The 23,467-nt window shown below is 38.4% G+C and overlaps 1 protein-coding gene across 1 annotated transcript in view; it reads left to right on the top strand.

Moving 5' to 3' along the window:
* The window catches only part of RAB21 (RAB21, member RAS oncogene family), a 34,336-nt gene extending 11,164 nt beyond the window's left edge, over nucleotides 1–23,172 (top strand). The window contains exons 2-7 of the mRNA XM_080662982.1: nucleotides 2,127–2,186; nucleotides 3,145–3,252; nucleotides 8,872–8,935; nucleotides 15,647–15,701; nucleotides 16,755–16,843; nucleotides 19,985–23,172. Of these exons, the coding sequence (XP_080519108.1) occupies nucleotides 2,127–2,186; nucleotides 3,145–3,252; nucleotides 8,872–8,935; nucleotides 15,647–15,701; nucleotides 16,755–16,843; nucleotides 19,985–20,127 (519 nt within the window). The 3' untranslated portion in view covers nucleotides 20,128–23,172. The remainder of the gene's footprint in view (nucleotides 1–2,126; nucleotides 2,187–3,144; nucleotides 3,253–8,871; nucleotides 8,936–15,646; nucleotides 15,702–16,754; nucleotides 16,844–19,984) is intronic.
* The last annotated feature ends 295 nt before the right edge of the window (nucleotides 23,173–23,467 follow it).

Here is a 23,467-nt window from a genome sequence, read left to right as displayed (position 1 = left end):
CCCTGGCCGGTGTGGCTTAGTTGGTTGGGCATCGTCCCATGCACCAAAAGATTGCCAGTTTAATTTTCAGTCAGGGCACATGCCTGGGTTGCAGCTCAATCTCGTATAGTGGCAGGCTGGAGGCAGCTGTACGATGTCAATATTGCTCTCATATCGATGTTTCTCTCTCTCCCTCTCCCTTCCTCTCTCTAAAAATCAATTTAAAAAATTTTTAAAAAATGGTACTTAGCATAGTACTTGGCAGAGGGTAATCATTCCATAATTGTTAGCTGATGTTAGCAATAGTAGAAATGACTATGTATTATTAATGACTATGTGTAATTTCACAGAAAAGTTTTCTGTATGTATTATAGTAATTTTAAATTTATACTGGATAAATTTAAATGTGTGCGTTCACCAGACACAATGAGTAAACAAATGCACACGCTGGAGCGAGGTTTAATGCACATTAGAACATCTGCCTGCATGTTAAAACTGCTGCAGAAAGTCACACCATGTGACAACAGAACCAATTACTACATGTGATGCAGTGTGATCACGTGGTAATCATTTGCAGAACATTGTTTACGAGCAGTGACTCTTGGGTTTGAATAGGTAGGCTATAGTTGTAGACATGTAATATTCATGTTGGCGAAATTACTACAGTGTTTTTTCTAACATATGGCCTATTCGATAAAATTTGTTAAAAATAACAGTGAAAACATCCGGCTGGCGTGGCTCAGTGTTTGAGCATTGACCTATGAATCAGGAGGTTGCGAGCTTGATCCCCATGTGGGGTGTGTAGGAGGCAGCTGATCAATGATTCTCTCTCATCATTGATGTTTCTATCTCTCTCTCCCTCCCTCTTCCTCTCTGAAATCAAAAATCTATTTGAGGGGAAAGGGGACTGAATTAACAACAACAAAAACTCTATTAATTTAATTACAAGCAAATCTTGGTTAAAAGCATTTTAAAATTAACAGGGTGTTAATTTTCACATATGACATACAGACCAGAAATTTTGTCCATTAAATCCAAAGTCCATTAAATTGAGGTCATAATATGGAGGGTTTGCTGTATTTGTAGTCTTATCTTGCATTGACCATACAATGTGAAGTTTGCCATGAGCCAAAGAGTTATGTGTTTCAGCCTTCAGTGGTTTCACTCATCTGTCAGGAAAACCCCTACTGTGAGTAAAGGGGAGATCATCACCTTTTCTCTGAAACTGTCTTAGACTCATCCAGGCAGGCTTTACATTTCCTTTCTTAGGCTCTCCCTTCTCCCTTATAATATACTTGGCAAGACCCTTCATTTTAACAATGATCACATGGTATTTTAATTCTCTACATTTTTATTTCTACAGTAGACATAAGCTCCTTGAAGGCTGGAACTGTTTCCTTTCATTACTGTGACTTTAGTATCTAGGAAAAGTATTAGACATAGGTGAAATAATTGAATTATAAAATAATTGCAAGAATATTTTTGAGTAATATTGGTATTCATACATTAAGTATATTACTAGTAAACATTTGTTTTATCTCATCATAGAAATCTCTTAGACTCTTTCTATATTGAGTAGTTAAGTGATATCAAATTCAATACTCTAAGAAATTTTTTGATGGGGAAAAACTAAAAAGTATTTAAGTTCTGTTTTTTTCTTTGTGTTTTTTATAACATGCTTATAAAACTATATTTTTCTTAGATTAGAATATCAGTAATTTTCTTTCTTCATTGAAAATGTTTTCTTGCCCTAGCCGGTTTGGCTCAGTGGATAGAGCGTCGGCCTGGGGACTGAAGGGTCCCGGGTTCGATTCCGGTCAAGGGCATGTACCTTGGTTGCGGGCACATCCCCAGTAGGGGGCGTGCAGGAGGCAGCTGATCGATGCTTCTCTCTCATCGATGTTTCCATCTCTCTATCCCTCTCCCTTCCTCTCTGTAAAAAATCAATAAAATATAAAAAAAAAAAAAAAAAAAAAAAAAAAAAAAAAAGAAAATGTTTTCTTATTAAACATTCATAAAAATTCAGTGGTTATTTTTTCACCCAGATAACTTGTGATTCATATTGAGATGATTTATTCATCTATAGTTAAGTTAAAAAACATTATTTTATATGAAACATTGTTTGATGTATATCTCTGTTTTCTTAGGCATCATTCTTAACAAAGAAGTTAAACATTGGTGGGAAAAGAGTAAACCTTGCTATATGGGTAAGTTAACCTTGAAATTTAAGGCCTCTGCCGTCTTTGTACTCGAATAACTGTTGACTCAAGGAATAGTAATTTGAAATTTTGAATTTTCTTTTAAATTAACTCCAATTAGCCAAAACTTTTTAAAATATTTTTTTCTAAAATCTGGTTAATAATTATATCTTGAATACAATTATATACATGAATATTGCTATCATAACTTTTCAGCTGGGTAAGGATTAACTCAGGGAATTCCATGTTAGAGACAGGACAGCTGCCTAGCCTTTTTTAAAAATGTGTGGTTTTTTTAAATTTTTTTATTTTAGAGAGAGGTGAAGGGAGGAGAGGGAGAGAGAAACATTCAATTGGCCGCCTCTTGCACACAAACCTACTACCTGAGCATGTGCCCTGACCAGGAATCGAACTGGCAACCCTTCGGTGTACAGGACTACGCTCAACCAACTGAGCCACACAGGCCAGGGCCACTTGGCCTTTTTCCCCCTTGTCTCTATGTTCCACTTTTTAAGGGAGTGGCTAGTGGGGAAAGGGTGTGGGTGATGCAGTGGGGTACCTTTTGGCAGGTGGTCCTGGTCCTTCCTCTCTTTCCTTGTCTCTTCCCTCCATGGGAAGCCTAAATTTAGGGCCAGGCCTATTCCTGGCTTACAATGCCATCTTGGTCATTCTGACCCTGAGGTAATCGAACTGTTTTTTTAGTGGGAGTGGGAAGATTCCTGGGGAGGAAGATGGTTGGGAAGGGAAATGGAAACTTTGTATAACAGTAAAACATTAAATATTGATTATAACTTGAGTTTTAAAAAGTTTTTGTAACCTGCTTTGTTTCTTTTAACAGTGTTTTGTGGTTATGTATAACTTCATGCCCCACTTTTTGTGGTCATGAACTTTTAGTCAAAAGTTTACTATAATTGCAATAGGTGTATTTTTTTCTTCTGCTATAATAAACATTTACTTCTTTATTTAGGATACAGCAGGTCAAGAGAGATTCCATGCATTGGGTCCAATTTACTACAGAGATTCAAATGGAGCTATTTTAGTTTATGATATAACAGATGAAGATTCTTTTCAGAAGGTATTTTATTTACTTATGAATAGATGACTTAATAGAAGAACAACACTGATTTTTCAAGTTTCCGTAACATGCTTTTGTTTACTAATGTGATTAGTCTTGATTTTAAAGGTATAGTTTGTATATAAATTGTGACCACTCATATTTTTTAATGGAGTATTTAATTCATGTTAACAATATGAATACCAGTTATTAATAATTAAAATTACATGACTTTCTTAGACCTTAGGAAAGGGAATCTGAAGTAAAACTTCAGGAAAATATGGGAGCGTTTTATTTTCTTCCTGTTAAAGAAAAATCACATGCATTTCTTGGATTACGTGCATACTGGGCAACTGAAATCTTGGTACAGCTGCATGGGCTTCCTAATTGTGCAGAGGATAAAGGAGAACTAAATCAAATTTAAGCTCTTTCTCCTCACTAAATGTTCTGGAGGATATAATATAACTTTAAAAAGTGTTTATTTTTAAGTTCCTCCATTTTTTTCACCCCTTTTTATTTATTTGTTTATTTTTAATATTTTTATTGATTTTAGAGAGGAAGGGAGAGAAAGATAGAAACATCAGTGATGAAAGAGAATCATTGATCAGCTGCCTCCTGCACACCCCACACTGGGGATCGAGCCTGCAACATTGGCATATGCCCTGACTGGCAATCGAACTGTGGCCTCCTGGTTCATAGGTTGATGCTCAACCACTGAGCCATCCGGGCTTGTACATCAATAATATAGAGTTGGGACTAAAAATGAGTTACCACCATTAAACTTATCTCTGGCCCTAGCCGGCTTGGCTCAGTGGATAGAGCATCAGCCTGCGGACTGAAGGGTCCCAGGTTCCATTCCGGACAAGGCCACATGCCTAGGTTGCGGGCTCGATCCCCAGTAGGGGGTGTGCAGGAGGCAGCCTATCAATGATTCACATCATTGATGTTTTTATCTCTCCTTCTCCTTTCCTCTCTGAGATCAATAAAGAAATCTACACTAATAAAAGAGAAACATGCAAATTAATCATCACACTACACCCACAGCCAATCAGGAGCGAGTATGCAAATTAACCCAACCAAGATGGTGGCGGCCACGGAGCTGGAGCGAGCAGGAGGCTTGGGTTGCCCCCGGCAGTGGAAGAAGCCAAGCTTCCCGGCTGGCCCTGGCCTCCGCTCAAGGCTACAAAGTTTCAATTGTAGACGATAAATAAATCCCAGATACCTGCTTCCAGCCGGCCCTGGCCTCCACTCAAGGAGGCGCTGAAAAAAAAGAAAAAAAGGAAGAGCTGGGAGCCTGGATCGCCGGGGGGGCATGGCCAGCCTGAAAACAGCCCTCAGCTCCTCACCCAGGCTGGCCACACTCCCATGGGGTGAGGGTCCCCGCTGGGGGGCTTGGCCAGCCTGCAAACAGCCATCAGCCCCTCACCCAGGCTGGCCAGGCACCCCAGTGGGGGTCCCCACCCTGAAGGGGGTGTGGCCAGCCTGAAAACAGCCCTCAGTCCCTCACCCCGTCTGTTGGGGTCAGTTGGAGGTAATCAGGACAGCGGGGGGGGGGGGGGCAGTTGGGGGTGAGCAGGCCGGCAGGGGAGGCAGTTGGGGGCGAGCACACTGGCAGGGGGGGGCAGTTGGGGGTGATCAGGCTGGCGGGGGGCAGTTGGGGGCAAGCAGGCCAGCAGGCAGAGTGATTAGGGGCAATCAGGCAGGCAGGCAGGCAGGTGAGTGGTTAGGAGCCAGCAGTCTCGGATTGCGAGAGGGATGTCCAACTGCCAGTTTAGGCCCGATCCCTGTAAACCAGCAGTAGAACATCTTTCAAGGGGTCCCAGATTGGAGAGGGTACAGGCCAAGCTGAGGGACACTCCTCCTCCCTCTCCCCCACCGTGCACAAATTTCGTGCACCAGGCCTCTAGTATATTTATTTAAAAAAAAACACCAAAAAACTTATCTCTGAACTAGGGGCGCCATACATGAATTCGTGCACCTTGAAAGGAACTGTGGGCTGGGAGGATGCGGTGGGCACAAGGGCGGGTCTCGGCCCATCTTCCGCTCCCACCGTGGCCCTTCCCACCACAGTCCCCGGTCTCCTGTCTGTCAGCAGCCCCCCTGCCACTCCCACGGGCTGACGGGCAGCCCCGCTCCTACCGCTCCCATGCGCTGACAACATTGGCCCTACCCACACCTGCTAACAGTGGGGAGCAATTGGGGCAGGTGTGAGTAGGGCCGGCACCATCAGCAGGTGCGAGCGGTGGCTGCTGCCCCCATCATCCCTCAGGAGCAGGAGGAGGTGGAGGAGCCCTCAGGGGCGATTGGGGCCAGCAGCCACTGCTCGCACCTGCTGACGGCGCTGAGAGATCGGGACCAGCACCAGGTGCCAACAGTGAGTTTGAGCAGCGGCTCCGGCAGCGGATGTGAGTGGGGCCGGCACCGGCAGCAGGTGTGCGAGAGCCCATCGGGGGCGGGACTGCAGCACGCGTGAGCAAAGAATTTTCAGTAACCACCAGAGGCTCTCCCCGATGACAGTGACCGGCGCCCCGCCTTGGTCTGGCACGCCTGCTCACCTGCTCCACCATCCCACCACAGCCGATGCCCTCCATGTTCTGCGCTCTGTCGCCTGCTGCCAACTCCCGCCATGTTCCATGTGCGCCCCCTGGTGGTCAGCGTGCAGCATAGTGACCGGTTGTTCCACCATTTGGTCTATTTGCATGTTAGGGTTTTATTTATATAGATTGTCATCACTATTAGGATAGTGACTGATTACTTATTTGACCTTTCCTCTGGAAGCCCCTTTTGGAATTTTTCAAGGGTGTGTAACCAAAAGGGGTAATATCCAAAGCAAAAAGTTATCTTAGCTTGAGTTCTAGTTGTTTCATGTTGAAATTGCTTGCCTTTTTAGTTTTTTTTTTTTTCCTTTTCCTTTATCTCTGAACAATTAGTAACTGATGAAGCAGATACATGTTAGCTCTTAGATCAAGCATGTCAAACTCGCGGCCAACGGGCTGCATGCCTCGTTTAAATAAATGAGGCATGCAGCCAGCCGGCCGCGAGTTTGCCATGCTTGCCTTAGATTATTGATGACATGGAAAAACTTAGTTTAAGGGGTAGGAAAATGAAACAGTTGCAGATTTAAGGATATTTTAAACAGTTACTTTTAAACAGTTATTTTTAGGCTGCTATTTGGTGCTATTTGTTATCCCTTCCTGCCTTTTTAAAATTTTTAATATAATTTTAAAATTTGATCTTAGAGGGAGGGGGAAGGAGGGAGGGAGGGAGGGAGAGAGAGAGAAAGGGAGAGAGGGAGAGAGAGAGAAACATCAATGTGATAGAGAAACATTGATTCGTTGCATTTTGTCCATGCCCTGACTGGGGATGGAACCTGCAACATGGGTATGTGCCCTGAGCAAGAATCGAACCTGCCACCTCTTAGTATACGGGCCGATGCTCCAACCGAGTCACACTGGCCAGAGCCCTTCCTGCCTTTTTACATTTAAAAAAATGGTTTAGGTATCTTCTTGATAAAGAGAAGGTTGAGCCCTGCCTAGTGTTGCTCAGAGTTTAGAGCGTTGGCCTGTGAACCAAAGGTCACAGGTTTGATTCCCGGTCAAGGTGGGTATAGGAGGCAACCAATCCATGTGTCTCTCTCACATTGATGTTTCTCTCTCTCCCCTCCTCGCTCCCTCCCACTCTCCCTCAATGGGGAAAATATCCTCTGGTGAGGATTAACAAAAAGAGAGAGGGAGAGAGAGAAGGTTGAGTCTCTTAGTTGAAAAGTGACCATTTATTTTGCTGCATAGCAAAACTCCTAAAACTTGGTGGTTTAAAATTATTTACTATTTCTCATGATTTTGTGCATCCTCTGCTATATTTGATGTCAGCGGAGTCACTCATGCAATTGCTTTGAACTAGGAGTTTAGCTGGGCTGGAACCATCCAAGGCAGCCTCGTTCTCCTCCATATGGCTTCTCACTCCATTTGGTGTCTCATCTTTTGGTTCTCTCACCACATGCTCTCTCATTATACCATATTCTATCTAGCCTAAGCTTCTTATATGATAACTGGATCCCAAGATTGTAGCTGCCAGTCCTTAAGGCTTAGGTCTGGAACTGGCGTAGCATTATTTCTGTCATGTTCTCTTGGTCAAAGCAAGTTACAAGGCTAGCCCAAATTCAGAGGAAAGGGAAATAGAGTCTGCCTCTTGATAGGAAGATTGGCAAAGAATTTGTGACCATCTTTAACTCACCACAGAATGTATGGGGTAATGAATTGAATGCCTGTGGAGGGAGATCTTATTGGAGGTGTATAACAATTTTTTTAACTGGTTAGATTTGTGATACTATATGTATAGAGAGTAGAGTAATACGTAATTGGATTCTGACATGTTTCCTTTGAAGTGTTTAGGACATTTTATACCAGTACTATCAAATTTTTCTTATGTGAAGTCAACTAGAGGCAGAAATTAAATGCTTTTCTGAAAACTTTATAGACGTGTGAATGAAGCAAAAAGATGGGGCTGTTCTGAGAAAACTGGTTCAGTGCTATTGCAGAGACAAGGTAGTGATATTGATTACCTTTGCTTTTTAAAGATTTTGGGTTTACTAAAGAATTAGTTCCTCTACATTCTTGCAGAGAATAGGAGTATAGTGCTGTTACATTTTTACCATTGGACCAGATGCACAGTAAATGCTTACCATATATTTAATGTAATATTTGTAATTTATAGATATTTGTGTAATTTTTTTGGAAGGTATATAAGTTCTGTGTAATTTGATTGCATACAGAATAAATTCTATTACAAAAAATGAAAGGAGGTATCCAGGTTTGTTTTTTATCTTATTTTGTTGTAGTCAACATCATTAAAATCATGGCTTCAAAAGATTAATTTTCTTAATTCTAGTTTACTCCCAACTGGGCCTACTGCTATGCTTCATCCATAATAAAGTAGCAGCTTGTTACTGGAGTCATTGTATACCAGTGGTTCTCCAGGAGCAGGTGGAAATGTCTGCAAACATCTATGGTTGTCACAACTGGAGGGTGATACTGGCATAGAGTGGTTAGGAGGCCAGGTTTGCTGCTAAACATCATATATTGATTGCATAGAACAGTCCCTCATAACAGAGAATCATCTGAGCCAAAATGTCAATAGTTGCCAAGGTTGAAAAAACCTGTCATATACTAAAGAATGAAAATTTCTTTTGCCAGTCTTTTTGGTGCCCATATATATATATATTTCCCTTTAAGTGTGTGACACAGAAGCTCCTATGCTCTCTATTTCAGAACCAGTTGGGTTAAGTTCTTGTGTTCTGAAGTCCAAAGTGGCTCTATCAAGTACCTGTTATCAGAGGCTGGAGTTGACATGCTTTTGCTCTGGTGAATAGCTTTGCTTGAATCTATAGAAGATTTATGAACATTTGTGATAAGAGGTACTTCTCTCCGTACCTGTATGTAGATACAGAGAGAAATATTTCTATTGGATGTTTGTAATATAACATGGCAATAAATGATCTTACAGTCAATCATTCCTGGTAACAACTAAATATATGGTGGTTAGCCAAATTCTGAGGTATTTAGACACTGTTGAATTTTGGGGTGTTGTAATGGTAGTCTTGTAACAGAATTTGTTTTAATATTAATTCTTTTATATACACAGGTAAAAAACTGGGTCAAAGAATTGCGGAAAATGTTGGGAAATGAAATCTGTTTATGTATAGTTGGTAAGCATCATTACTTTTTAAAAATCTCCTTTGTTTTCTTAATGCTTTCTTAAAGAATAGTAAACTAGTGATTTTCATGTTAAAATTATATGAGAAAAGAAGAATGGCATTTTAATGCATAATGTTTTAGAATAATTTAGTATTTGAAAGTGCTCTTTTAAGAGATTCAAACTCTGTGCTTCACAGAATGCGTTGGGGAACAAATGGGAAGCTAAACATGTAAGGCTTTAAGTCCCCAGCCTTGTTTCAATTTGACTTTTACTTTTTCACCATAAGATTTTATTTAGAAAATAAGTTCAGGAACTAAAATTAAAACCAATTACTAAGCTAGTGTTCTTGATCTCTACATTTAACTATATACATTTTTTAAAATCCTCATCTGAGAGCATGTTTAGAGAGAGGGAGGGAGGGATAGATGCTGCATGTTAGGCTAGATGGCAGGAATGTTTCAGAACTGAACACTGAGATAGTAGGCTATACAGGAGTTTGGGGCCAAAGTTGCAGCTAGTCATTAGTGTGTTTGGCCTGCCTTTGTGTGGTATATGGGACTTGCTGGGGATGAAGTGGCTATGATTATTAACAAATGAATATTTGAGTATTTAGAATTGGGATTATCTCTTGGAAGAGAGAAAGAAATGGTTAATATATTCTCAAAGAAGTCTCAAGAGCTTGTTACTTGACCAAGTTATAAAGTAACATTCTTTAAAAACTAGGTAAATAAGCTTATGAATATTAAGCTTAATTAATGTAAACTGTATATTCTTCATGTTCATATTATAAGAAGGTTTAGGAATATTGTGTCTGGTAGCTTACTACAATTAGGGTAAAATATTCATATTTAATGTCATATACTGTTTATTAATGATTGGTATAAAGTATAAAAAGCTCACTGTCTTTTCTTTCCTATTGGCAAATGTGACATGGGATTTTAATTGTAATTCAGAGTTGGGAGAATTTGGAGAGCCCATTTATCACAAAAGGAAAATTTCACAGTTAATGAAGTCATATCACCAGTACCTTAGAAGCCCCACCTGTGCTGCTTTCTCATCCCCACACTACCCAGCTGCCTTCTCCTCACCATCTCCTACTGCCAAACACTATCTTGACTTTTTACTTAACGTATTAGTTTTGTTTTGAATTTTATATAAATGTAATCATAGATAATGAACTCTTTTGTGTCTGATTTCTTTGGCTTTACATGATGTTTGCAAGATTTCTTTGCATTCTTGTATATAGATGTAGTTCATTTTATTCTCTTTGCTATCTAATACTTTATCCTGTTGAATATTCTACAGTTTATTCTTTTACTATTGATGAACATTTGCATTATTTTTTTTCACCTAGTGTTATTCATTCTATTCTCTGCAGTAGTTCTTTTGTTTTATCATTAAATTCAAAATAATAATACCTCACAAGATTGTGGTGAAGATTAGATATGACTTGGAAAACACTTAGCATACTGAAGGCATTGGACAAATATTTGTTCTTTTTCCTGAACATAAGACAACCTTTCAAACTTTTGAAGCCTGCTTGGAGAGTTCACCTACAGTCTTATATTCTTGGTCTTCATCTTTTTTTATTGGTCTAACTTCCAAACATTTTCATCATCCTAATTATTTTTTATGGGTTTATTTCAATGTATCAGTATGTCTTCTACGCTTAAAATGAACCCTAGAATCAAACATTATTGAGCCAGTGTATACTTACATGGCTCTCTTTTTCTTTTCTTTTTTTTCTTTAAATCTTCACTGTCCTTCTTCCAACATTGCCCAAGATTGTATACACTTGTTAGCCATGTCAGGTCAGTGTCTCTTTTTATGTAGATTATAGGTAACAAAAATCTGAATTCCTTTTTTATAAATATTGCTCTTTTGTCAGTCTTTTCCCATCTTGTTCTTCTATAATTGTTATTTAAGCTTAAGTATAGGAATTTCAACTTATCTTATGTTTCTGAATAGATGTAAATTAGATACTGAGCCTTCTAGGTCTTTATCTAAGCCTCTGATAATGTGTTAACCAATAATAGAGAACCTCATACCTCATTGGCAGAGACTTTTTCCCCCTCTAGGTTTTAATTAATCCATTGATTACCATCCTATTTGCTCTATTTGATAGTATTTTGGTTTTAGTCTGCCAACATTTGTGTGATTGTTAAATATTTATTATTTTTAATTTTACTACTTTTTAAATTTTTTTTTTTAAAGAGAGAGATGAAAGGAGACGGGGAGAGAGAAACATAGATGTGAGAGCAAAACATCAATAGGCTGTCTCTTGCATGCTCCCAACCAGGGTCTAGCCCAGCCGTGGGCAAACTACGGCCCGTGGGCTGGATCTGGCTGTTCTATCCGGTTCTCTTGCTCTCCCCTCCGCTTCTTTACTTTGAATTTATATTAGTTCACACAAACACTTTATCCATGCTTTTGTTCCGGCCCTCTGGTCCAGTTTAAGAACCCATTGTGGCCCTTGAGTCAAAAAGTTTGCCCACCCCTGGTCTAGCCCAAAACTCAGGCATGTGCCCTTACCAGGAATTGAGCCGGCAACCTTTCTATGCATGGATGATACCCAACCAACTGAGCCACACCTGCCAGTGCCAAATATTTATTATAATAAGTTATTTATTGAGTGCCAGGTACTTTCCTAAGAACTACATATTTATTATTTCATTTATGCCTCCTGACAATACTGCAAGGGAGGTATTGTTGCCATTTCTATTTTACACCTGAGGAAATGGGCTTGGAGAGCTTGATACTTTCCAAAATACATAGCTAGTTGGATGTAGACTTGGGATTTTAAGTAGGGTCTGTCTGTTACTTCAAACCCATATCCTTAATCAACATTATATATTGCTTACTGTGTACCAGGCTTTGGGAATTGTGTAGTGAATAAGTAAACAAAATAAATAATGCCTTTGTTTTCTCAGAGTTTATTGTGTAAGGAGAGAGAAAAAACAAGCTATTATATATTACTAGAGGCCCACTGCACGAAATCGTGCACGGGGGTGAGGTCCCCTCAGCCCAGCCTGCACCCTCTCCAATCCGGGACCCCTCAGGGGATGTCCAACTGCCGGTTTAGGCCCGATCCCGGGGATGGGGCCTAAACTGGCAGTCGGACATCCTCTCACAATCCGGGACCACTGGCTCCTAACTGCTCACTGGCCTGCCTGCCTGATCACCCCTAACTGCCTCTGCCTGCTGGCCTGATCGCCCCTAACTGCCTCTGCCTGCTGGCCTGATCTCCGCTAACTGCCCCCCCTGCCAACCTGGTTGCCCCAACTGTTCTCCCCCCCCCCCCGCTGGCCTGGTCACCCCTAACTGCCCCCCCCCCTCAACGGCCTGGTCACCCCTCACTGCCTCTCCCGCCCCCCGCTGGCCTGGTCGCCCTCAACTCCCCCCCCCTCCGCCAGCCTGGTCACCCCCAACTGCCCCCCTTACCTGCCGGCCTGGTTGCCCCCAACTGTCCCACCCCCACCCCCCCGCCGGCCTGGTTGCCCCACGCAGCCTGCTGTTCAGTCGTTTGGTTATTCCTCACTAACCCCCCTGCCGGCCTGGTCACCCCATGCAGTTTGCTGTTTATTCGTTTGGTCATCCCTCACTAACCCCCCTGCCGGCCTGGTCGCCCCACACAGCCTGTTGTTAGGTCATCCATCTGGTTGTCCCTCCGGTGGTTTCGGTCGTGACGGCCTCTGGCTTTTTATATATTAGGATGATAAATGCTATGAAGGGTAGAGTACTACAGAGTGCTGTGATAGTTCAGAAGCAAATCTAACTAAATTTAGGGGGTCAGGGGTTAGGGGAAGATTTCCTAGAGCATTGGGTTAACTAAGTTAGCTAGATGGAGCCAGCAGCGTGGTGGTAGAAAGTATCTGTAATGGGCTTTAACTCTCTCATAACAAGATTGATTTTCCATTTGATCATTCACTGTAATGAATATGGCTAATATTAGTAACTACTCTTTATTGAACATGTATTATATGCTAAGCTTAGTACATACATATATCATATTTTCACATCAGCCCTGCAAAGTTTGTTAATTATATTTGTACAAAGTGAGACTAAGAGAGGTTAACTAATTTGCCTGAAATATTATAGCCATGAAATGAGCCTGGACTTAACAAATTTTCTTCAGATTCAAAAGGCTTTTGAAAGCTTATTACTAGACCAGACACCATCCAATTTAAGCAAAATATGGTTCTAGCTCTGCTCTTAAGTCTAATATGTGTTTTTAAAGAAGATAAAGTTTTTACTATTCTTAACAGGGTGGCTTTTTTTCCTCCCTCTCCAGTAGCTTTAGCCACTTTTTTTTAATCTTTCTAGTACTGTACTTGCAAGTAGGTGTGTTTTATCCTTGTTTTCAGGTGTTTTAAGCCTATTAGACAGTTTCCTGTTAGCTGCACCATCATATTGAAGCAGATATGAGCCTTAAAGCCTTAATCCTTTAGTTGTCTTGCTTTTAAAAGAATATAAGAACTAAAAAGGTTTTGAGTTTTGGAAAGTTATGCGTTGCTAACAGGCAGTTTTCTGTGACTTAGTCTGTGCTTACCCAGTCCATTATGAACACTGATTGTTCAAAGAAATAGTAGTTATTTCATAGAGGGATTTAAAAAGTTTTGTTTAAAATAATAATTAAGTAATTAAAATAGCTATTTTAATAACTGGATTTATTAAAGATAGTTAAGTTTAAAATGTTACTAAATAATAAAACTAATTTCCCCCAAGTAATCATTTGAGGCAGTACGCTTCCTATTCTCATTTTTAAAAAATAGATATTGATAATTAACATGGAATTTGGGGAAAAAAGGGTGGGGGGTGCAAAAAGATCTAGGAAAAAACCCATCTAGGGTTTTAGTTAATTGGAACAAAGGTCTTGCTACCTCTAGGAGGCAATCTTATTTTACCTTTTTGAGAGTGGCAGAATATTGTGCCTTTGTTTGTTGGAGCCACTGGCCACTAGGTGGTGCTTTTTGCATTCTTATAGGATAAATAAAACTTTTCTTTGGTGACTGTTGAATATATTGGCTGTAATATTCAGCAATTTAAAATTTTTATTGAAAAAGTTTAATGTAGGAAATCAGAACTAATATGTATCTTCCTGCTGAGGTAGACAAGTAACTGTTCAAAGGGGAAGAATTCATTACTAAATTTGTTGATACCTACTGAGCTTTAGACTACTTCCCTCCCTCTCAACCTTAGATTATGGAATCAGATAGTTGATTGCAGTTGCTTACAATTAGGTGCTCAGATTATTTGAGGTCCTTTACATGTAGAACCTCTGGGCTTATACTTCTCAGTTCTAAGCATTGCATCTTTCATTAGGTGCTTTTACTTCAATGCTCTTCTAGATTCTCTAGGGCCCTAAGAAAAAGAACTTTATTTACAAGGTTTCCTCCTCGCCTCCCCCCCCCCCAAGTTATAATAGAAAAAATTAAAATATTGTTTGAAGTATCCTTCCTTAGGGTATTTTCCCCCATTCCTATCTGTTATTTCCATTACCTTTAGCACTTGGTGTGTCCAGCCAACTCACTTTTACTTCTATCCTGCATTTAATAAGGAATGTGCATTTTGCAGTGTCTTCACTTTTGTTCTGGTGGCTTTTTACCATAATCTCAGTTTGGTTCCCTTGTTTAAGGAGGGCTAAATTTATTTTCAGTAATTTTAAATTTGTATGATGTGCGCATATATATATTTTTTTCAGTTGCCATTGACATAAAATATATTAGTTTCAGGTGTACAACACAGTGATTAGACATTTATATAACTTAAGAAGTGATCACCTCAATAGGTCTAGTAACCATCTGACACCATACATAGTTATTACAATATTATTGACTATATTCCATGTCCTGTACTTTATATCCCTGTGACTCTTTTTATAACTGGCAATTTGTACATCTTAATCCCTTACACTTTTTCACTCATCCCCCTAACTCCCCACCTATCTGGCAATCATCAATTTTTTTTCTCTGTGTCTGTGAGGTTTTTTTCTCTGTATCTGTCAGTTTGTTTCTGTTTTGTTCAATTATTTTGTGGTTTAGATTTCACATAAGTGAAATCATATGATACTTGTCTTTCTCTTTCTGACTTATTTCACTTAGCCTAATACTCTCTAGGTTATAATGTGCATATACTCTATTAAATCCTCTCATGTTTTTAAAACAAAAAGTATAGTTTCCTCCTTTGTGGTGGTGAAGTGCTTAAAAAGCCATACAGTTAATGCTTTCTTTATCCAGTTTATATCATCCAGGGAACCAAAATACTCTGAGGATCCAAGAGGCTAGCCTAATATAATTTTGTAAACAATATGGTAGCCTTGCTTAATTATTGACTGACTCTAAAGTTGATTGGGGACCATTTACACTTGGCTAAGAAACATAGGTTTATGCCTAGGTTCCCTAGTGATCTTGGTCTCTGTAATACTGTGAAACAAGGAATAGTGACCATCTCTTTGGAAACGTTATTTTCTCTAACAGACTACAGCTTCAGGAATGCTATGTATTGAGCTATTTGAGAGAGGTTGAGGCATTCACCTTGATAGATATGATCAACCCTCATGTCATAAGGGTTATGTTTATAATTTTAAGACATTTAGGAGTCTGATGGGGATTTGTATTACTTTTCCAGGTGATTAAAGTTGTAATTGTGTATTTAAAATTGGCTTAATTTTGTTATAATAATGAATTAATATTAAAGATTGGCATTTACTTTTTCAAATTAGGTAATAAAATAGACTTGGAAAAGGAGAGACATGTGTCCATTCAAGAAGCAGAATCGTAAGTGTTATCCCTGCCATCCTCCCAATGACACCCCTTCCTCCCCCAACAATCACTCCCCAGTAGAAATCTTTCTCTTAGCAGTGTGCTTTACCATTTAGGTATTACTCAAATGTCTGGTTTGTGGTTTTTTAATGTTTTTTTTTTTTTTTAATTGATATCAGAGAGAGGAGGGAAAGGGAGAGAGATAGAAACATCAATGATGAGAAAGAATTATCAATCGGCTGCCTCCTGCATGCTCCCCACTGGGGATCAAACCCACAACGCCAGCATGTACTCTGACCAGGAATCGAACTGTGACTTCCTGATTCATGAGTTGATGCTCAACCACTGGGCCACACCAGCCATGCTCAAATGTCTTAATATAGATTGAACTGTTAGATTCAGTGAAGCATGTTAACATTGGTAAATTTCTAGACTTTTGGCTGTACCATGGTATATAAAGATAATCTACTCTCACATCTCTTTTTGATTTCAGTAAAAAATATAAAATAATGCATAAGAAAACTATCATGATCAAATAGTCAATGTGTCACAAAAACTTTTAAAATATTTGGGTTCCAAGTTAACTTATAAAAATTTTAAATCTTGTTAATTTGTGCTCATTTAAAATTTGGTTCAATGTACAGAGATGTGAAACAGCTATATATAATCTTTTTTATTTTATTATTTTTTTATTATTTAAAAAATATATTTTTTTTAATTGATCTTTAGAGAGAGGGAACAGGAGAGGGAGAGAGAAAGAGAAGCATAGATGTGAGAGTGGAACATCAATCGGCTGCCTGGGTTGCTTCCTGCACGCCCCCCATGGGAGATCGAGGCCAAAACCCAGCCGTGTGCCCTGACCGGAATTGAACAGGCAACCTCTTAGTACATGGGCCAGCTGCTCAACCAACTGAGCCACACCGGCCAGGGCTATAATTTTAATGTTATTAAATCTGGGCTAATTAAAGGTCACTAAATTTGGTACTATGAAAAAATTCACATAGTCGTCATGACAAAAATACGAGAAATATTTTTTACATTGGTCATTGATATTATTTTTTTTTTAAGGTATGCAGAATCTGTGGGAGCAAAACATTATCATACATCAGCCAAACAGAACAAAGGAATTGAGGAACTCTTTCTTGACCTTTGTAAAAGTAGGTATATTCAGATTTAGTATATTTAGAAATGGCTTTTTAAAATATTCATAATATTTCTAAAGTGATATTTTACAATCTCCATTAATGACCACATTGATGATTTGTCATATCTACCATTACTACTATTTACTTAATGTTTTTCTTTAACTCCTTTCTTTCTTTCCTTTTTTCTATTGTCTAAAGTTTTACATGTGTCTCCTTTTTCTCCAGTTGACCCCCCCCCCCAGCCATTTCCACCCCAGGCAAGCCCCCACTGCCCTAGTGTCTGTGTCCATTGAATTCCTTTCTTTTTTATATATATTTTTATTGATTTCAGAGAGAGAGAGAGAGAGAGAGAAGAAACATAAATAAGAGTGAAAATTCTTTTTTTTTAAATTTTTTAAATATATTTTATTGATTTTAGAGAGGAAAGGAGAGGGAGAGAGAGAAACATCAATGATGAAAGAGAATCATTGATTGGCTGCCTCCTGCACGCCCCCTACTGGGGATCGAGCCCGCAACCCAGGCATGTGCCCTTGGCCAGAATCGAACCTGGGACCTTTCAGTCTGCAGGCTGACGCTCTATCGATTGAGCCAAACCAGCTATGGCAAGAGTGAAAATTATTGATCAGCTGCCTCCTACTGGGGATCGAGCCCACAACCCAGGCATGTGCCCTGACCAAGAATCGAACCCTGACATCATTGTTCATAGGTCGATGCTCAACCACTGAGCCACACCAGCTGGGCAAGAGGTTTTACTTGTTTGTTTAATTTTTTTTTTTTTCATAGAGGAAGAGAAAGGGGGGGAGAGAGAGAGAAACATCAGTGATGAGAGAGAATCATTGATCTGCTGCCTCCTCCACACCCCCTACTGGGCATCAAGCCTGTAACCCGGGCATGTGCCCTTGACCGGAATCAAACCCGGGACCCTTCAGTCTGCAGGCCAATGCTCTATCCACTGAGCCAAACCAGCTAGGGCAAGAGTTATTTTTTAACAAGAGTTCTTATCTTTTATAGATCATATTAGAATAATTTATGAATAAAATTATGTATATGGGATTTGATTCAAAATAATGGTAAGGATGCTTTCCAGGTATGGATGAAATTGTGTGATGGACGTACGGATTTTCATTATGCTATTCTTCCCAATTTTATGTATACGTTTGGAATTTTCTATTAAAAAGTTGCTTAAAGAGAGAAAGGAAAATGTTTGTTTATATACACTGAGTGGCCAGATTATTATGATCTCTGAACACATAATAATCTGGCCACTCTGTGTATATCCTCCTATATAATAAAAGGCTAATATGCAAATTGTCCCCTCCACCAGGAGTTCGATCAGCAGGAAGGCCGGCCAACTGCCCATGTCCCCTCCCCCTGGCCAGGCTGGCCGGACCCCACCCATGCACCGGGCCTCTAAAAAATACACACACACGCACGCACCAGATTATTATGTGTTCAAAGATTCACGTAATAATAATCTGGCCACTCAGTGTATACCCTGAAAGTCATTTCTCATATCACCAATAAAATACATATTTTGGAAAACTCAAATCTATGGAATAATAGATTGAAATGATTTTGTTAATTTATATTCCTTGAACTTACAGACATCAGACTCTTTTGAGAATTTGATGAAACTGGTTTTTCTCTGTAGAAAAATGTACATCTACACAAACTTTGAAGTAAATTTCAGTTCTATGAAAACCTGAAAGTCATTCATAATTGTTCTAGAGTAATAATTTTCTAAGTGAAATGCCCTTAGCAGCAGCAGCAGCAACACTTGAGACTGTGTTAGAAATGCTGCAAATTCTTGGGCCCTACCCCAAACCTAATGAATCAAAATCTAAGGAGGTGGTGCCCAGAATCTGTTTTAACAATCCCTCTGTATGGTTCTGATGTACACTAAAATTTGAGAAGCACTGCTGTATATACCAATCCCTTGGAGATCTTACTAAAATGGGTCTGGTGGGATCTGAGCATCTCATTTCTAACCCAACTGGTGATGATGCTGGTCCTCCCTCAAACTGTACTTTGAGTACTACGCTCTTGATCTGACTTATAAATGTTTCAATCACATGTCTTTATAGAAAGTTTTTAACATTCCCCATATGTTTATTTAAAAATACAGAACATACACAAGTATAAATATATTTTGTACATTACAAAACACATAAATAGATAATTTTAAAGCTTGAGGAAAACTAAGTAGAAGTTAGAATTTGTAACGTTTTCTAATTTCATCTCAGTGGATTGTTTCACAACTTCAATTTGGAAACCATTGTTAAAGAGCAGTGTCTTGACCCAAATTTAAGAACCCTTGTTGTGTTTTGAGGATTCCTTCTGTTCGTTCCTTATCTTTTCGGATATATATTTTGCAGTTATTTACTCCTAATCTATGTCTTGTATTTTCATTTTTCTTAACTGTGTCTCTTAAAGAGCAGAAGTTCTAAATTTTAATGAGGTCTGATTTATTAGTTACTCTTATGATTTCTGATTTTTGTGTCTTATATGAGAAATCTTTGCCTAACTCAAGTCACAAAGATTTTCTCCTATAGAGATTTCCTCCTATGTTTTCTTCTAGAAACTTTGTTTTATGTTTTACATTTAGGTCTAGAATTCATTTTTTGTTAATTTAGCATATGGTGAGAGGTATAAATTGAGGTTTATTTTTTTACATATAACTGTCCAGTTCCAGTACTGTTTTCTTGAAAAGATTATCCTTCATTGAATAATCTTGGCACATATGTCAAAAATCAAGTGACCATGGGTCTATATCTGGACTCTGTTCCACTGATCTCTGTATTTCTCCTTTCACTAATATCTGTCTTCATTAGAATAGCTTTCTACTGTATCTTTAAATTAGATAGCGTGAGCTCTCCAGATTTGTTGTTCTTCATGTTAAACTCTTTTATTCTTTCAAATATGCATTACTAGTTGAATAAATCTTGTACCCTAAGTATCACTTGTTCTTAGAACAATTTGGACGTCTTTGACATATTTCTAAGTACATTCTAGTAAGCTGACAGAATGTTTATTATATTTAGTTTCTTTTTTGATTTAAAGTCAGAAATGGCTATCATGGTGGTATACTGAAATTATAGAAAGAAAATTCTAAGATTGTAGTCTTAAATAATTTCTGCTTTCTTCCTCTCTTAGGGATGATAGAAACAGCACAAGTGGAGGAGAGGGCAAAAGGCAATGGCTCCAGTCAACCAGGAGCTGCCAGGCGAGGTGTACAGATTATTGATGATGAACCTCAAGTCCAGAGCAGTGGTGGAGGGTGCTGTTCTTCTGGATAACTGTTCACACCTCAGAAATTAAAACAAACTGTGGATCATTGCCCTCAACATGAAGACTGCCATATTCCAAGTCACATTATTTTACCAATGGAATTATAGAATTAACAGTATTTTAAATTACGTTTATAACACTGCAGAGACCTTAAGTGCTAAACTTAGTGGAGTTTGTGACCAGAGAATTGGCATTTTCTACAAATGTTAACAAAGCAATTACCAATGGCCTTTTTACATATTTTTTTCTTTAATAAGGAATAATATGCATGTAGAAAAGACCTTAAAGGCTTCATTTATATTCTTTTAAATCAAATCTTTATTTAATAACTTATATATGTTGTTGGAATGGTATACATTTTGCAGCCCTTTGTATTTTGTGGTAGTTTGAACTGTATCACTTCCAAACAGTAAACTGTTTTTGTTTTTGTTTTTTTAATTAGCAAATACCCGAAGTACTATTTTTGCAGGGTTTGCACAGGCCCCTATAACTGTCTACTACTTTGATATAATCTATATACATCCTGTATGCTGAGCTGGTAAAATACATTGTAAATTACATATTAGATATTTTATCTGCTTTTACAAGCGCAAGGTGCAAAAATATATACAATAGTCTCATTGATGACTGTAAAGTGATTAACATTTGATGATAATGCCTAAGCTTTCTGACTCTGATATATAAAGATCATAGCTCCCTTCACTTTTGTCTTAACTTGAAAGTGGCGTGTTTAAATTTTCACAAATACTTTACTTGAATTATTGCTGTTGTCACATGTTTTGGCCTCTGTAAGTTCAATTGATGATCGAACAGTGGCATTTGCCTTTTGGTTTGGGTTGTTTTATTTGTGTTGGTTTGTTTGTTTGTTTTTATAGAAGAGATGACTTCTGCCAATTTTGCTTTAGAATGGTTATCTTAGAAGTATTTGAAGGGAGCATGCTGAGTTTCACTTTTTCAATGGCTTTAGTTTTCTCTTCAGCTTCATATGAGAAGGGTTCATTGATGTAAGAAGAGAAAAAGGGGTCCCAGACAATAGCCCCTCCCCAAGACTAATTCATGCAGCATGTTAGTGGTAGTTTATGCTCCTGAGACAGCACTTTTAGATCTTTTGTGAGCAAGTTGTATTTGTTTAATGCTTGCCAGAGATGAACACAGAAAGTTGTTTAATTTTATAAGAGCTGTTCTGAGTTTCTGTGAAGGGAAACATTTCATGTAATGCAGTTACAGAGAACACTGGAAAGATTTATTATAAAATTATATTCTTGTATACTTTGTAAATTAGTCTCTCATTAGATTTTTTTTTCATTAAGCATAGGACTGAACTTAAATTTGTTAATTTTAATATAATCAGGCACTGCTCACAGAAGGAACACAAATGGTAGACATTAACATAAATTGTTCTTGCTCTAATATATATATTTTTCCATTTCTGTCATGCTTGGAAAACTAGTAAATGTTATGTCTAAGATAAAATGGAATGGTCCCTGGATTTACTTCTAATAAGAAGCAGTAGTAATCAATAAAGTTGTTAGCATGCGCAATTAAGAGGATATAAAGAAGTACTACCATATTTTTAAGTTAAAAGCTTAAACTTTCCCAAATGGGTTAAAAGTTGAATGAATTGATTTTATGATGTTAGAATTTTTACTTAGTATTAAGGATTCTGTGAGCCTTCGCTTTACCGATTTTTTCTTTTTAAATCTTTATTGTTGAAAGTATTACATATGTCCCCTTTTTCCCCCATTGACCTCTTCTAGCCCGCCCCTGCCTCCAGTCTCAGGCCTTCACCACCCTATTGCACTTTTTACCTTTTTTAATGATTGTCCTTGCCAAACTCAACAAACACATTGACCTCTGTTGTGTGTGTTTGGAGGGGTGGGGTGGGAAAAAGTCAGGGAGATAAGTTAAAGTTGTCTTCAGTGGCTGTACTCTGTGTAGTTTCTCTGTTTCCTGGGAGTTTGATGTTTATGCAGGGAATTGGGGAAGGTAGGGGGAATCATGAGTATAATAGAGGAAAATTGTTTTGGCTTTCAGGGGTAATAAAGAAAGCCTTGCCATTTCTACTGTAGTAGATGTATATGGGAAGCAAGCTCTTTTCCATTGGAGTGAAATAGGTTTTTTAAAGTAGAGATGAAATTGAGCATTACTCCAAAAAAAATGATGTTATAAAACCTGATAACTGAAGAACTGTGCTCTCAATTTTGACCTTTTAAAGTCCAAATACGAACCTCTGCTCTGGAGTTGCCAGTTAATTATTGGTGGTCCACAACCGCTCTCCCTGTTTTGTTTTGTTTCTTCCCCTACTCCCCTATTCTCCCTTGGCTTCTGTGTAGTTTTCTTAACATCAAGCATTTTATTCTTTCTTAAACTTGTAATTTAAGTTAATCCAATAGCAACAGTATAGTATTCCTGTCCTTGCTCAGAAGCCCCAAAGGTCTTTAGATGGGAATAGCGTGAAAGGGTAATGAAGACAAATCAGTTGTAATGGGTATACAAAGGAAAGGTAAAGAGATGATAGACCAAGGCTGAGGAAGTTTTTCTAATCTTTCTTCACATTTAATACATATTTTGTGTTCCTATCCTTGTAATTGTGCCATTAGGAAGAAGACACAAGTTACCATATGTAGTAAAAATAGATAGGTAGAATCAATATATTTTTCAAATAGTAAGTATATACATTACATTTAGTATATATAATTAAAAATTGGTTTAGTATTGTCATTAAAAATACCTAAATAATGTTAAAAGTATATAATCATTTCTGTAATGATAATGGCTATGCTGCTCCTTGTTTTGCTTTGATTATAGAGGAAGATTATAGTTTTTTAAAAAATGTAGATTGCAGCCCTAGCCGTTTTGGCTCAAGTGGATAAAGTGTTGACCTGCGGCCTGGAGGGTCCCGGGGTTCGATTCTGGTAAAAGGCACATGCCTGGGTTGTGGGCTCGATCGCCAGTGTGGGGCGTGCAGAAGGCAGCTGATCAGTGATTCTCTCTCATCATTGATGTTTCTATCTCTCCCTCTCCCTTCCTCTCTGAAATCAATAAAAATATGTAAAAAAAAAAAAAAAAAAAAGAAGATTGCAACAATCTGGGGGTAAATAGTAATCTGAAAAGAAAAAAGCATCATATTATTGGATAAATATGAGTGAATTTGTTTTGTTCTAGAGGGATGTCTCCTGAAAATACCCTAGATCTGTGGCTGTTACAGCTAAATTAAAATCTTTTTTATATATTAGCCATATATTATTAGTAATTACTTTTAATTTGGCCTTAAAGTGAGAAAAGAGTGATAATCACTTTTAGATTTTCAATAAGAAAATAGAAAATTTGGGAACTAGAGAAGGGGGT

Source organism: Plecotus auritus (genome assembly GCF_963455305.1).
Source record: "Plecotus auritus genome assembly, chromosome: 3".
NCBI lineage: Eukaryota > Metazoa > Chordata > Mammalia > Chiroptera > Vespertilionidae > Plecotus > Plecotus auritus.
Note: the sequence above shows the minus strand (reverse complement) of the source record. Positions and strands in the feature narration are given on the sequence as shown.